The 13,143-nt window shown below is 39.3% G+C and overlaps 1 protein-coding gene across 1 annotated transcript in view; it reads left to right on the plus strand.

Annotated features, from left to right (window-relative positions):
- The window catches only part of ACACA (acetyl-CoA carboxylase alpha), a 282,243-nt gene that overhangs the window by 134,931 nt on the left and 134,169 nt on the right, over positions 1-13,143 (plus strand). Inside the window, exons 26-29 of the mRNA XM_047080882.1 lie at positions 5,906-6,019; positions 7,523-7,636; positions 8,626-8,715; positions 10,495-10,613. Coding sequence (XP_046936838.1) covers positions 5,906-6,019; positions 7,523-7,636; positions 8,626-8,715; positions 10,495-10,613 — 437 coding nt within the window. The remainder of the gene's footprint in view (positions 1-5,905; positions 6,020-7,522; positions 7,637-8,625; positions 8,716-10,494; positions 10,614-13,143) is intronic.

A 13,143-nucleotide genomic window follows, 5' to 3' on the forward strand; every position in this document is an offset into this window, starting at 1 on the left:
TCTCAGTTTGGACCTAAAATGGGGTGTATTTGCCTTTTTAGGGAGTTAATGATGGTGAGTTTTCATTTTATTATGATTACCTTTTTAAGGACTTAACAGTTTTCTGCACTAAAAATAGACCAAAGCCCAGAATCCTTGGAGCAGCAGAAGAGTAATGATCGTCCAAGACTGTCGCTGGGTTTCTTAAATTCTAATTTGTAAGATATAGGGGCTCGGCTCGCTCCTTTTGCGGAGTGATTGTAAGTAACGCTTGCCTTAAGAATCTCATTATTGGAACACGGAGCCATATTTCCTCTGAGAATTCTGGAGTAGCTTTGAGCCGGGGCTGTTCATTTCTCAAGTAATCACGCTGGTGTGATGGAGAGAGAAAATGGCAGCTGTTCGGAGCTCAGGCCTTCAATTTTCTTCAGAGTCCAGTCACTCAAGTGTGTAATTACACGGGGGGTGCTGCAGAGGCGTTGGGGCCTGTCAGAGAACTGGTTTGAGGCTTTGCTTTCTGCTTTTGCCAGTCAGGACAGGCAGAAGCCAATGGGACTCTGACTTGCTGCTGTTCTTTTTTCCCCACCTTGTCATCCTGATTACTTCTTACCTGCATGGATAGTGCCCAAACTTTCTTTCCAACAGGCTGAGCTCTTTGGAGAAAAGAGCTGTTATTAGTGTTTGGGTTTGGATGCATAGGACGGTGAGCAGAGGAAGAGTTGGGTGGGGGGGGGGGGGGAGGAGGAGGAGGAGGAGGAGGGGGAGAAGAAGAAAGGTTGAAGATGTGAACCAGAAAGATGGATTTGTCCTTTTCTTTATTTTGGCATTTCACATTTTTCTTTAAAAAAACAAACCAAAACTCAGTAAATATAGTAGGATCTATAGGCTTTCATATCATTGAGTTTCTTTTGAAATACCAGCTGCTTTCACCTCATCTTAGAGACTTGGAAATCAAGAAGTTAATTGATTTCTCAGCTTGAGCTGAGAGAGGTAGCCGTGTCATGTGCAGCCGGAATGAAGGCTTGAGAGGTGCTCCTTTCCAATGTGATATTGCTGGATACCAGGTGTGGGTTTCCTCATTCTTTCTTTGGTAATGGCAGGGTCTCACTGCCATCACCCCATCCTACATCTGCATGAATGTTGGTAAGCTGATAAAAGCTATCTTACTAGTTTGGATCACTCTTTCCTTAGGTCTCACTGTCTTTTACAGATACCACCTGGACATGGTAGCATTGGAATTCCACAGCTTGTGTTCTCTGCCACTTCCCCTTTCTTTGCTTACCTTGGCTTCCTGATTGATGGTTATGTGCCCGGCATTTCAATCTTTTGCTTTCTAGAAGCAGGAATGTTGATGGTGTGCTTTGCTGAGCTAGATGATGATTTCTGGGGCTTTTGAACCTAGAGGGAGGGATCAAGACAATCAGGCTTCTGTGAATCAGTGTTATGAAATGTGGGCTGCTTCAAGGAACCCCTCATCCCCTCCAGGTATTAGCATAGCTTGCCTAGTAGTAGCTTGCCTCAGGCAACTTGCCTCTTGAGCAAATTTGTTCTAATCTTTTACCCTATCTGGAAAGCAGAATATCAAGTAAAATGCAAAAGTCCATTTGGAGGAACACGGTGCCTCAATTAAAACCAAAGTCTAGAAGACCAAATGTATTTTTTGAAAACTCTTTTTACTTCTTAAATTCAATTTCATAGGAAAAAGCTTGGAAATACTATTTATGTTTACTTAGAGATAGTTAAAGAGACTCTAGCCAAATTAGGCAATTTGGCGCCAATAAAAATAATCAACATTCTTATAGCTGTCCAGATAACAAAGTACATGTTCCATAGCCATCTTGATGCTGAGTAGTCCTCCCCTCACTACTTATGTGTTATTTCTGGTATGGTCCACATGAATATAATGTAAACCATGCTTCCTAATGAGTAGTGCTATGCCTGTGAACCTTGATTTGGTTTTAACTGGGAGCCTTTTCTTCTTCTTCTTCTTAACATAACTGCAAATAATTTTATCCTATGTGTCTTAGTCCTAGTTTACTGAATACAGGTGATATTAACAATTTCTTGTTAAACCTGTCCTATGACATCCTTGGAATTACAAAAAGTCCAGCTGTGACTGGAAGAAGCTACCAGTCCATTGCTGATTTTAGGATTAGTGCCTCACCTACCTGAACAATTGTTAATGTCTTGAGAGCATTACACATTAGGTCACATTCCATTCTGAATTGTCTTCAAATCATAGGTTGCTAAGATCAAGTTGGATTATTTTGGGCTCTTCTGGCAGTCAGCTGCATAACTTTGGTTATGGTTTTGACACTTAAGCACATTTGTTATATTTCTGTACATCAGAAATATTCCCTGCAGTTAGCCACCATCCAGGTTAAGAATAAATACAAGAAATAAATGTGTGATACCAATCTTAACCATTACTGAATAATTATTTTCACTTTGGCCTGCAGATTTATGCAAGTAACCTGTAATCCCAGACTCGGCAGGTAGGCTCATTAAAAAAACCTCTTTATATTGAGGAAACACATCTGCTGACTGAGTCACCATTTAATGTCCTTGTTATAAAATGTTCACCAGAATTAGATGGTGATGTTGGGCCTCCCAAAGGAAGCCTGCTTCTAGTCTAGAGGGCCATAAACTTCCTTTTGGATGTTGTATCTTCGGATTGTTGGTTCTGATAGGTAGAATTGTCTTCAGTGTCTGGTGGTTTCTTTTAGGACCTGAACATACCTGGTCTTTCTTGTCCAGACCAAGGACAAGAAAGGGATGAGAAGGTTACTCTACGTTTAATTTTCTTTTTTTTTTTTTAATTTTTTTTTTAATGTTTATTTATTTTTGAGACAGAGAGAGACAGAGCATGAACGGGGGAGGGTCAGAGAGAGGGAGACACAGAATCTGAAACAGGCTCCAGGCTCTGAGCTGTCAGCACAGAGCCTGACGCGGGGCTCGAATTCACAGATTGTGAGATCATGACCTGAGCTGAAGTCGGCTGCTTAACCGACTGAGCCACCCAGGCGCCCCTACATTTAATTTTCTATTGCCAATCTTTTTCTTGTTTAAAAAAAATTTTTTAAGTTTATTTATTTTGAGAAAGAGCGAATGGTGAAGGGGCAGAGAGAGGTAGTGAGTATCCCAAACAGGCTCCGCACTGTCAGCGCAGAGCCCAATGCGGGGCTTGAACCCACAAAATGTGAGACCATGACCTGAGCTGAAGTCGGACACTTAACTGACTGAGCCACCCAGGCGCCCCGGCCAATCTTTTTCTAAGTGCTCATGATGACAATGGGCAAAATAATATTTGAATGGAAAATATCCAAGTTAGGATAAACTAATGGATGTAGTAGTTTATTGATACTATATTTGCTACTTCACATCCCAGAAAGGCCTGGTTTCTGTACTTTATCACAAGGAGCCCAGAAAAAGGTTGTCGCTTGGTGATTATGAATGAATAATTATTTCCCGATTATTGTTTTAAGTCTCCATAGTTCCCTTTTCTTTCAGATACTGTTTCCTTTTCCCTACCTCTTTTCTCCCTCCTTTTCTCTCATAGTGGAAAGATAAAAGGAAAAAAAATGGTTTTTTAAAAAGTGGTTTTGTGTATTGTTTTAAATTAGAACATGATCTATAGTTAGGCAAGAAGATAGCTCCATTTTTATTTCTTTAATTTAATCCCAAGAGGTAAACCTGGATTTCCTTTCAAGGGAAAACATTCCAAAGCTGTCATGTCTGATACAAGTAGGTAGCTAGTGTTCTTATTTTGTTATGTTGGTTTTTGTTGTTAGATGTTGAGACTTTAGTCTGGACTTTTGCAGAGTAGCTGAGTTTTACTTCTCAGGACACCTGTTAGGTTTTTAGATCTTTCAATGGGACATTCTGATGGGTGGAGGAAGTACCTCAGAAAGGAATGTTTTTCTCTATTAGGAACATTAGGAAAAGAGGGATTTAATAGAAAAACCTTATCTTGGTTTCCTTATTCACTGTGATCTGTCTGTTCTTCTGTCTTCCTGTGGTCTTGTCCCTGGTGATTTTATACATTTCCTTGAAATTCTATTTCGCTCCTTAGATCTCAACAAAAGATGTAGCTTAGTTGCATTTTCTCCCTCCTTTTTTCTCTTAATACCTAGGGTAGGTTGAACAGGCCCTCTGGTCTATGACCACATGCTCAACCGAACCCTGGATTTATAGTCACTTGATAGGCCACTTTCTCCTCCTCACTCAGATCAGTGACTTCTGTGTGCCAAACAGGTGAATCTTCCCCCTCAGATCAGTGAATTTACTGTGTTCAGCATGTGAAAACAGTACTTGCACTTCCTTAACTATAAATCCCATCGTGTGTTTTATGACTCTGGATATTTGGAGCAGACCTCTGGTGGGTGGATTGGAGACCAGGAGGTATTTCCTGCTTTAAAATGTTTGAGAAGCCTTCTTCCCAGCATAGTGGTGCTGAGTACTCCCAAACCGTTTACCCTGTGGTGTGGAAGGCAGTAGGGGTTGTAGAAGAGGTGTTTTGGGAAATGCCTATCTGCCTCAAAAGCTGAAAGTCTCAAGCTTTTGTTTATACTGTTGTGGTAAAGGGACCATAAAGAGTATCCTTTGAGATGAAGAAAGTTAAATATGAAATGGAGGCTTTTCAGGAAAAAGGCCGATAATCAAGGTAAGGAAGAAAATTAAAAGGCAGAAACAGGAAGCCTTTTGGGATCTGGTCATCTGTCATGTCCTATTTATAGCAGAGGGAGAATAAAAACTCACTACAATATAAAAGCAATTATTTCAAACTCAAAGTAGAGGGAACTATGCCTAAAGGTATATATTTTATGTGGTATTGTTTAAGAATTTTTTTTTTAATGTTTATTTATTTTTGAGAAGAGAGAGAGCCGGGGAGGGATCCAAAGTGGGCTTTGCGCTGACAGCAGAGAGCCCGATGCAGGGCTTGAACTCACGAGCCAGGAGATCGTGACCTGAGCCGAAGTTAGACGCTTAACCAACTGAACCACCCAAGCGCCCCTAGTGTTTAGAATCTCTATAAGTAACTCTGTACGTTTCAAAAAAAAAAAAAGGACAGCTATTTATAAAATCCACATTTGCAGTTTTTTCAGCTTAGATGAAAATTACATGGATAATGGATGAATTTAGGGAATGAACTAATACTCCACTGGAGAAGTATTTTTCTTAAAATAGATAGAGATTTTTTTTCTTAACTAATTTTAATTTTTAGAAAAAGAAGGACCCAATTGAATAAACCCATGGATTGTATAGTAGTAGCTTGGTTTTTTCCTCTACTCCATCTAAGGATTCACCATGTTTAGTTATTGTGGAATGATTCTTGGTACAGCAAGAGGATAAATGATTTCAGGAATAGAATTGTCAACATATGAGATAGTGTTTTTATATAGTGTGTGTTCATAAATGAATAATTTGCTCTTGTGTTTCTGTTTTGCACCCTCCTGGGATGTTGAACATTTGGTGTTTGGAATGAAAACCACCAGGAGTGGTTCCTTTTGCCTTATTCTGCCTTCTTTCCAAAAGTGGGAGAGGGAACAAGAAAGCCTGACTCAGTCCCTATATTATTTAAAACCTCTTAAAAGTTGGAGGCATCATCTGTTGTTTTTTACTCAGAATCCCTTGGCCCCTTTTAATGGTCCCTGATGATTTCTTCTGCATGTTAAAAGTATAATGTTAATAAAGAAATTCACTAGGAACTTTGAATCTGAATGCCTGAGGAATTTGGGCTTCTCAGCAGTGGCTTCTTCTTGGGTCTTCTGTACACATTGTTTGGGATACAAATAATAGGAAGTTTGCATTTTCTTATTAATCCAGCTCTGTTTGCTTTCTTTTTAGTCCCTTTTCCCATTTCAAATTTCTATCCACAGTTCTTTTTAATGTGGATGTACATATATTTTTTCACATTAACAATTAGGATCAGTTGTGTGGTCGGGACCCTACTCTCACTGATGAGCTGCTGAATATCCTCACAGAGCTAACTCAACTCAGTAAGACCACCAATGCCAAAGTGGCACTTCGAGCACGCCAGGTAAGGACATGTGTTGATTATCTTGAAGGAGAAATGGTTTTCATACAATGAGTTTTTTATTCAATCTCCTGACACAGATCATACAATTTTCTATGTACATCTTCTCACGGCCCTCAAAACAAATGTTTTCACGTAGTATGTCTTTTTTTTTTTTTTTTAATGTTTATTTATTTATTTTTCAGAGAGAGAATTTGTAGTTTTAACAGATTTTTTTTTTTTAATGTTTGTTTCTGTTTTTGAGAGAAAGGGGATGGGCAGAGCATGAGCAGAACGGGCAGAGAGAGGGAGACACAGAATCAGAAGCAGGCTCCAGGCTCTGAGCTGTCAGCACAGAGCCGGATGTGAAGGCTCGAACTCACAAGCTGTGAGATCATGACCTGGGCCAAAGTTGGATGTTTAATGCAAGTGCCCCACGTAGTATGTTTTTTTTAAAGAGAAAGGAAAACATTAATGTTGAGTCTGTTTAAAATAGAAGTCTTTTCCCCCTGATAAAATTCTCTTACTATTCCCTGACTTTCCTAATCACCTTGTGATAGTAAACCAGGGTCATGTGGGGGAAAGGAAACTAAGGGATGGCAATAAACTCAATATTTTTCACTTCCCAAAGGGAGCTTAGAAGCAAGTGAAAACTTTTTTTTAAGTGTGTAGGAAAAAATTAAGTGTGGAAAGCAGAAAGATAATGCAGTGGATCTTAGGTGCTAGCAATCAGAACAACCCCAGAGAAGTCCAGTTAGTTTCACCCTGTAGTCTTCATTTCCATTCCAAAAGGTTTCAGCAGGGAAGCCAAGAAGTGGCGCTCCCTTTGTGTTTCAGTGCACGGGGCATTGACAAGGAAGCAGCATTTGAAGCTGTTCAGTGACCTTCTGCTTTCTCTACAATTGTATCCATGTCACTGAACTGCTCAAAGTTATTGAACCTCTCAGTGACCTGCTGAGAGTATTCAGGTCCTACCGTGTCCCTGTTTGTTTGTGACACTGCTTTTCACTCTCTCTGCCCCTCACATGCGTTGGTGTTACATCCCGATACCTCCTTGTTGATATTGAGTACTTGGGGCTGTCAGAGCATCTTTTCCTAGTCTTTGTTTCTACTTCAGAGTTGCAAAAGCCTTGCTCTGTGACATCCACCTTCCCCACAGCTGCTCCCTGCCAGACCTGATTCCCAATTAACAGCTAGTCATGCAGTCCCCAGGACTAGAGGCTTTACAATGGTAAATCACATGCACTGAGGGAACTTGATTGAAGCTGTTTTCTCTGCTTTCCCCCTGCCCCCCTGTGGGAAATTGCCCACAACGCAAATCATGGTGAGAGTCAACTGAGATGCAGTATTGGTGGCATTGGCTGTATGTTACAGGACCTAGAAGTTGTTTTACTTGGTCTCTGTTTTATCTTTGATGCCTGCACTTACAGATTTATATTTATTGCTTTTGTATCAGAGCTGCCTAATAGGAGGCTAGAATAATCACTCCCTCAGGAACTTATGCCTCTTATTTTGCTCTCACTCTAGGTTCTTATTGCCTCCCATTTGCCATCATATGAGCTTCGCCATAACCAAGTAGAGTCTATCTTCCTTTCAGCTATTGACATGTATGGACATCAGTTTTGCATTGAGAACCTGCAGGTATACATAAAGCCCTTTTCTACCACTGTGCATTCTTGTCCACTTTATTCCTAAGCCTGGTTCAATTAATCAATCTGAAATGAAATTTCATGCCTTGACTTTATAAAATGATTTATACTTAATGTTGTTTTTTTCATAAAAATGCTTTTATAATTGTGATTTAGCTTAAAAATGAAGTCTCTACCTCTTGTACTTTTTATCTAGAAAGTATTCTAGGCTAGAATTAAGTGGTAGCACTAGTTGATGTCTGGTATTTGAACCAGATGTATAAACAGGTAGTTGTTAGTCTTCTAGAGACAAAGCCACTTAAGTCATTTAAGTTTTATCTTATTATAATGCTTACTATTAAGCTTTATACAGAACCAGTTGTATAAAGAGTGTTGGCTAATTTTACTACTAATTGAAAGGACCTTGACTATTACTTTTTAGACAGAACCATTTTCTCAGGAATGACTTTGTTTTTCTACCTGTAAATAATAGTAATATTGTTCTATCTAGCCAAGGGAATCTTCAGGCTTTCTGTCAGATTTCCTTCCGGGGAACCTAGAAAAGGGGAAAGGATATTTTTGTTTATTTGGTTAATAGTTGAAATATAGGGTTTCAACTGGGGTCCAAATCTGTGGCTTACCATAGCGGAGGATTGAGACAGTATTTAAGAAGTTGAGTACAGATATATGTCAGGAAGGCTGTTAATTATGGTCTTTAGCACTAATATTAGCATATGATGCGTCACTATATTATTCTAAGAATTTTACATATTTTCATTCTTCTAATGCTCGCAACAGACCCATGAGGATAGGTGTCATTCCCCCCCCCCCCACCCCCATTTTGTAGCTGAGGAAGCTGGGGCACAAAGAAGGTGAGTTTATACAGGACATTCCTAGACAGAATTCTTAGGTTACTCTATCTGCTTCAAAATGCTAAATATTGTCCACTGAAATTGTTCCCTTTTGAATGTAATGGCTTAAGCTTGTCTCTGTACCTTCCAGAAACTCATCTTGTCTGAAACATCTATTTTTGATGTCCTACCAAACTTCTTCTATCACAGCAACCAGGTAGTGAGGATGGCAGCTCTGGAGGTAAGTTTTCAAAGTATTGTGATATCACCTTTTTCTTGGTTTCTAGCTGATCTCTTCTGTCCACTTGGCTAATGTGTCAGTCCTTTTTCTTTGGGCTTAAGGTTGGTGCTAAAGAGTAGAGTCTTCTTTTCCTTTGAAACAAATGCTTGCTTTACTCAGGTGTTTTCAGCTGAACTGATCACCACTTGTCCAATCATAGGAAAATAGCTGCCAGCATTTTTCAATAGTCTCTACTTTCCAAGTATTTGAATTCTCTCATTTCAGAATAAATTAGGATTCCATATAAAACAATAAATGAAAAAATATATGGCTGACCAGAACATGTACCATTTTGTGATTTGGGGGAAATAAAATGGATTTTTAGTTATATTCTGAATTTTTAAGCAACTCTATTGAAATATTTTGTCATGAGAAAGAAAGTAATAACATATAACGAACTGTGTTTTAGTTGCTTTACTGCTTTTCTCATTTAACCCTACAATTACTTCATGAAGCAAAAGGAAAGTGAGACTCCTGAGAGGTTGACTGTGACTGGTCCACATTTATGTAGATAATAATTGGAAGGGTTTGCATTTGAACCCAGGTCAATCTGGCTCAAAGACTTTTCTGTTTCCAGCACACTACCTCATTAAGCACAAAAATTGCAGGCCCTGAATAATGGCTATAAATTGCCAGGTAGATGTTTTTTGAAGATGGAAGAAGAGTGTTCTAGATGATTTTATGTAATATGACATCACTGCAGTCTGTTGCAAGCTCCTTTGGCTTACTTTTTATTTGTAGTCTGTGGATGGAATGTAATGTATCCTACTCAGTAAATACCAAATTTTAAAAATATCTAAGTATCTTAGAGTGCTTCCGTGTCATTTAATGAGAAATCTCCTTATATACCTCACATGATGATAGAATCGCATGTAGCATTTTATGTGCATGGCAAATTGGCTGTGAAGTGCACAAGGTCACACTTACGGTTTTTGCTGTGATGTAACCTGTTGCTATTTCTTTAACTCTTGAGTCAGGTTAGTGTGTTTGAGATGTTATGTCAAATTATGCCTTACTGCTTTTGCCTAGGGTTTGGCGGGTTATAAATAATCTAAAATAATTTGGAGTAGTGGGACAACAAAACGAAGAGATACAAGATAGTAAATGAGTTGAACTGTACAACAAGTGTTTCTATCTTCTGCCTTCACTCCTCAGGTGGCTCAGATCAGTACCTCTCATTTTTCTCACTGCTTGATTTTACCTTCTACTGAAATAATGCTTTCTTTTACTAATGATCAAACCTTCTCCCTAAGTTTGGGTTCACGTGAAAGGTTTATGGCCCAGCCAGAGGTGTCCAGCAGAGGCAGGTTAATTTTATTTTCATTTATAGTCATGGGTGTAGTTTTAAGACTGCAACTTAAAAAAAAAATTTTTTTTTAATGTTTATTCATTTTTGAGAGAGAGAGAGAGACAGATTGCAAGCGGGGCAGGAGCAGAGAGAGAGATGGAAACACAGAATCCGAAGCAGGCTCCAGGCTCTGAGTGGTCAGCACAGAGCCTGATGCGGGGCTCGAACCCACGAGCTGTGAGATCATGATGTGAGCCAAAGTCGGACGTTCAACCAACTGAGCCACCCAGGTGCCCTAAGACTGCAGCTTTATTAATTAAAGCAAGTTATTTATGTACAGAGCCTCCTTCTACATTGCATCCCTCTTCTCAAGACTATCTTTTTCCTGGCTAACCATCTTTTAGTTTCTGTTTTTGAAGGAGTGTATTTATTGAGGGTTACTTTTTAACCAGGTTTATGTTCGAAGGGCTTACATTGCCTATGAACTTAACAGCGTCCAACATCGCCAGCTTAAGGACAATACCTGCGTGGTGGAATTCCAGTTCATGCTGCCCACATCGCATCCAAACAGGTGAGTTTGAGCTGGGATGTGCATCTGAGCCAGCCAGATCTATCACGAGAGTTGAGAGTAATGTATGTGACAGTTCCATGGGTTTTTGGTTTTGGCTAGAAATATAGAGCAGAGAATGAACAAATTTATTTATTCATTCATTTTTAGTGAGAGAGTGCATGCACATGTGTGCAAGCAGGGAAGGAGCAGAGAGGGAGAGAGAGAATCCCAGGCAGGCTCTGTGCTGTTAGCGTGAAGTCCCACATGGGGCTTGATCCCACGAACCGTGAGATCATGACCTGAGCCAAAATCAAGAGTCAGATGCCTAATGGACTGAGCCACCTAGGCGCCCCAAAAATGAACAGATTTAAATCGTGAGAGAAGAGCCTCTTGGTACCCACTTTTTTTTTCTTATCTTTGACCTGGAGAGATGAAATATAATCTAAGTAAGATAAAAATTTTAAGATTACTCCATCATTCATGTTTGCTTGTATTATGTCACTGAGGAAACATAGTTCTTTTCTTTCTTTTTTTTAAGTGATAATTTACTGGCATTTTACTTACTGGAACTTTGCCAGAAAATCGCTTTTTTAGCAGTTTAAGTCAAACAGTTGGAACGTGAAAATATCATGGGTGGAATGTTTTTCCTTTCTATTTATTTGCTATACATTAAGGCTATACCTGAGCCAATTTTGCTCTCTCCCTAAAAACAGACATCTGAATTTAGCAGCTGCAAATCAAATCAGTTTTTAAAAACTACACTTCAGGTGCAAACTGAAATTTGAATAAACTGTTTAATTAAACCAGGTTAATTCCATTATTTTTTCTTTCCTAAGTCCTTTAAGAAATAAAATGTGCATATGGAAATTTGTTGCAGTTTTGCTTTCGTTTTAAAATAAAAATATGTTATATACTGATTTATTTTTAAAGTATTCTGACGCAGTGAAAACCTACCTACTCCCACCCACAGATATGTTCATCCCCTCCTGTATTTTCATTCATTTTAGTAATACCACAGGAAATATAAATACCACAGCTAATCTTAAGCTGCCCCCCTCCATTTCTTCTTTATGGCCTTTGGTTCTTCACTTTGTATTACAAAGTACTGTGTCTTTGGGGATCCTTAGTTATAGACAACAGAAATGGTTTTGTTTCTGAATTGCCACTTCACCCAAAGCAATAGAAACCCTTCCTAGAGACAAAGAAGTCTGTGCTGAGACTTTTGGCCACTGGATGCCACTGTTGATCCAGCAGAGGTCAGCAGATGAGCGGACACATCTTCAGAAAAAGTACTTCTCTTCTTTGTCTCAGAAGATCCTTTCACATCTCTACCTCAAAAATACCTTATGGCTGGCAGAGAAAAGCATATATCCTTGATTTAGCAGGCATCTCTCGGTACATTTTTGCCTCCATGGATTTCAGAATCTCATTTTCTAGAAACGAATGGTTGTCCTTCAGTGAGCGGCGAGGTACTCACAGCACACATGGGCTCAGCACTCAGTCTTCTTTCTTCTCCCGCATTCCTTGAATAATTGTAGAGAACTACATGCTATACTTAATGCTCTTTGTAATTCTCAGGACATTCTCCTTTTCTTCCTGCTTTCTACTGCCTCTTCCCTGTGGGCAGTGATTTGTAGTCAGGCTGCAGAGCTGCTTCGGATTTCCTTCCCTCCTCATTGCTCCCCTTGTCTTTTTGAATTGCTCTCCCTGTCCTACTTTGTTATTTGAGGATACGTGTCCAGTTTTGTGAAGGAAAGTAGACTGGAAAATGAGAGAAATGCTTCTTAACTGTTTGTTAAGAAATCTTATTCACCTTTCCATCTCAAGGGTATGAGTCTTGGTTATTCCTGTTATGGCTTCAAAACATGGTTATTTGCCCCTCCCGACATCTAAGGTTTACACATCCCAATAGCCAAAGACCAGACTTGAACAGAACTGTGATCCTGTTTTCTGTCTCAAATCTTCTTTGGTTATGTGTATATAAAATTATAAACTGTTGGGTTAGTAGCAGCAGCAGCAGCAGTGATGGAAAGGTGCAGGTAAGGACAAGTAAAGGAGGAAAGGTAAAAATAATCTTTGTGAAAACCAGAAAAATGTTAACATTGCTCCAATGCCTTGTTAGATGTAAAGTCCTTTTGTTAGTTTCGGAGTATAAAATGTGCCATCAGATTTAATCACAGAATGATATACTCAATTTTAGAGTACAGCCTTTTCACATATCATAGATTTGCTACTTGAATTTAGTTTTATAAGGTTTTATATTTTCTTACAAATGTTTTTGTTACAGTTTGAAGGTATGACCTTATTCTGACACCAACTGGTGTACTGACATTGAATTCTGACACTAACCACCTTGTGTTAGGTCACATAATACAAGTTAAGGGCTTGGTCCTTTACAAAACTGTCCCTGCTTTAGATGGGGCCACAAGTGGGGCACCCGGCCACCTGCACTTCTGACCAATTTGCTACAAATTTGGGGTTCCCACCATCCTGTCCAGTTTAATAATTCACTAGAACAACTTACAAAAATCAGAAAGCACTATACTTATGA

Source organism: Lynx rufus, unplaced genomic scaffold (genome assembly GCF_022079265.1).
Source record: "Lynx rufus isolate CCGP_SWC_20201006 ecotype Redwood Valley unplaced genomic scaffold, mLynRuf1.p SCAF_18, whole genome shotgun sequence".
Classification (NCBI taxonomy): domain Eukaryota; kingdom Metazoa; phylum Chordata; class Mammalia; order Carnivora; family Felidae; genus Lynx; species Lynx rufus.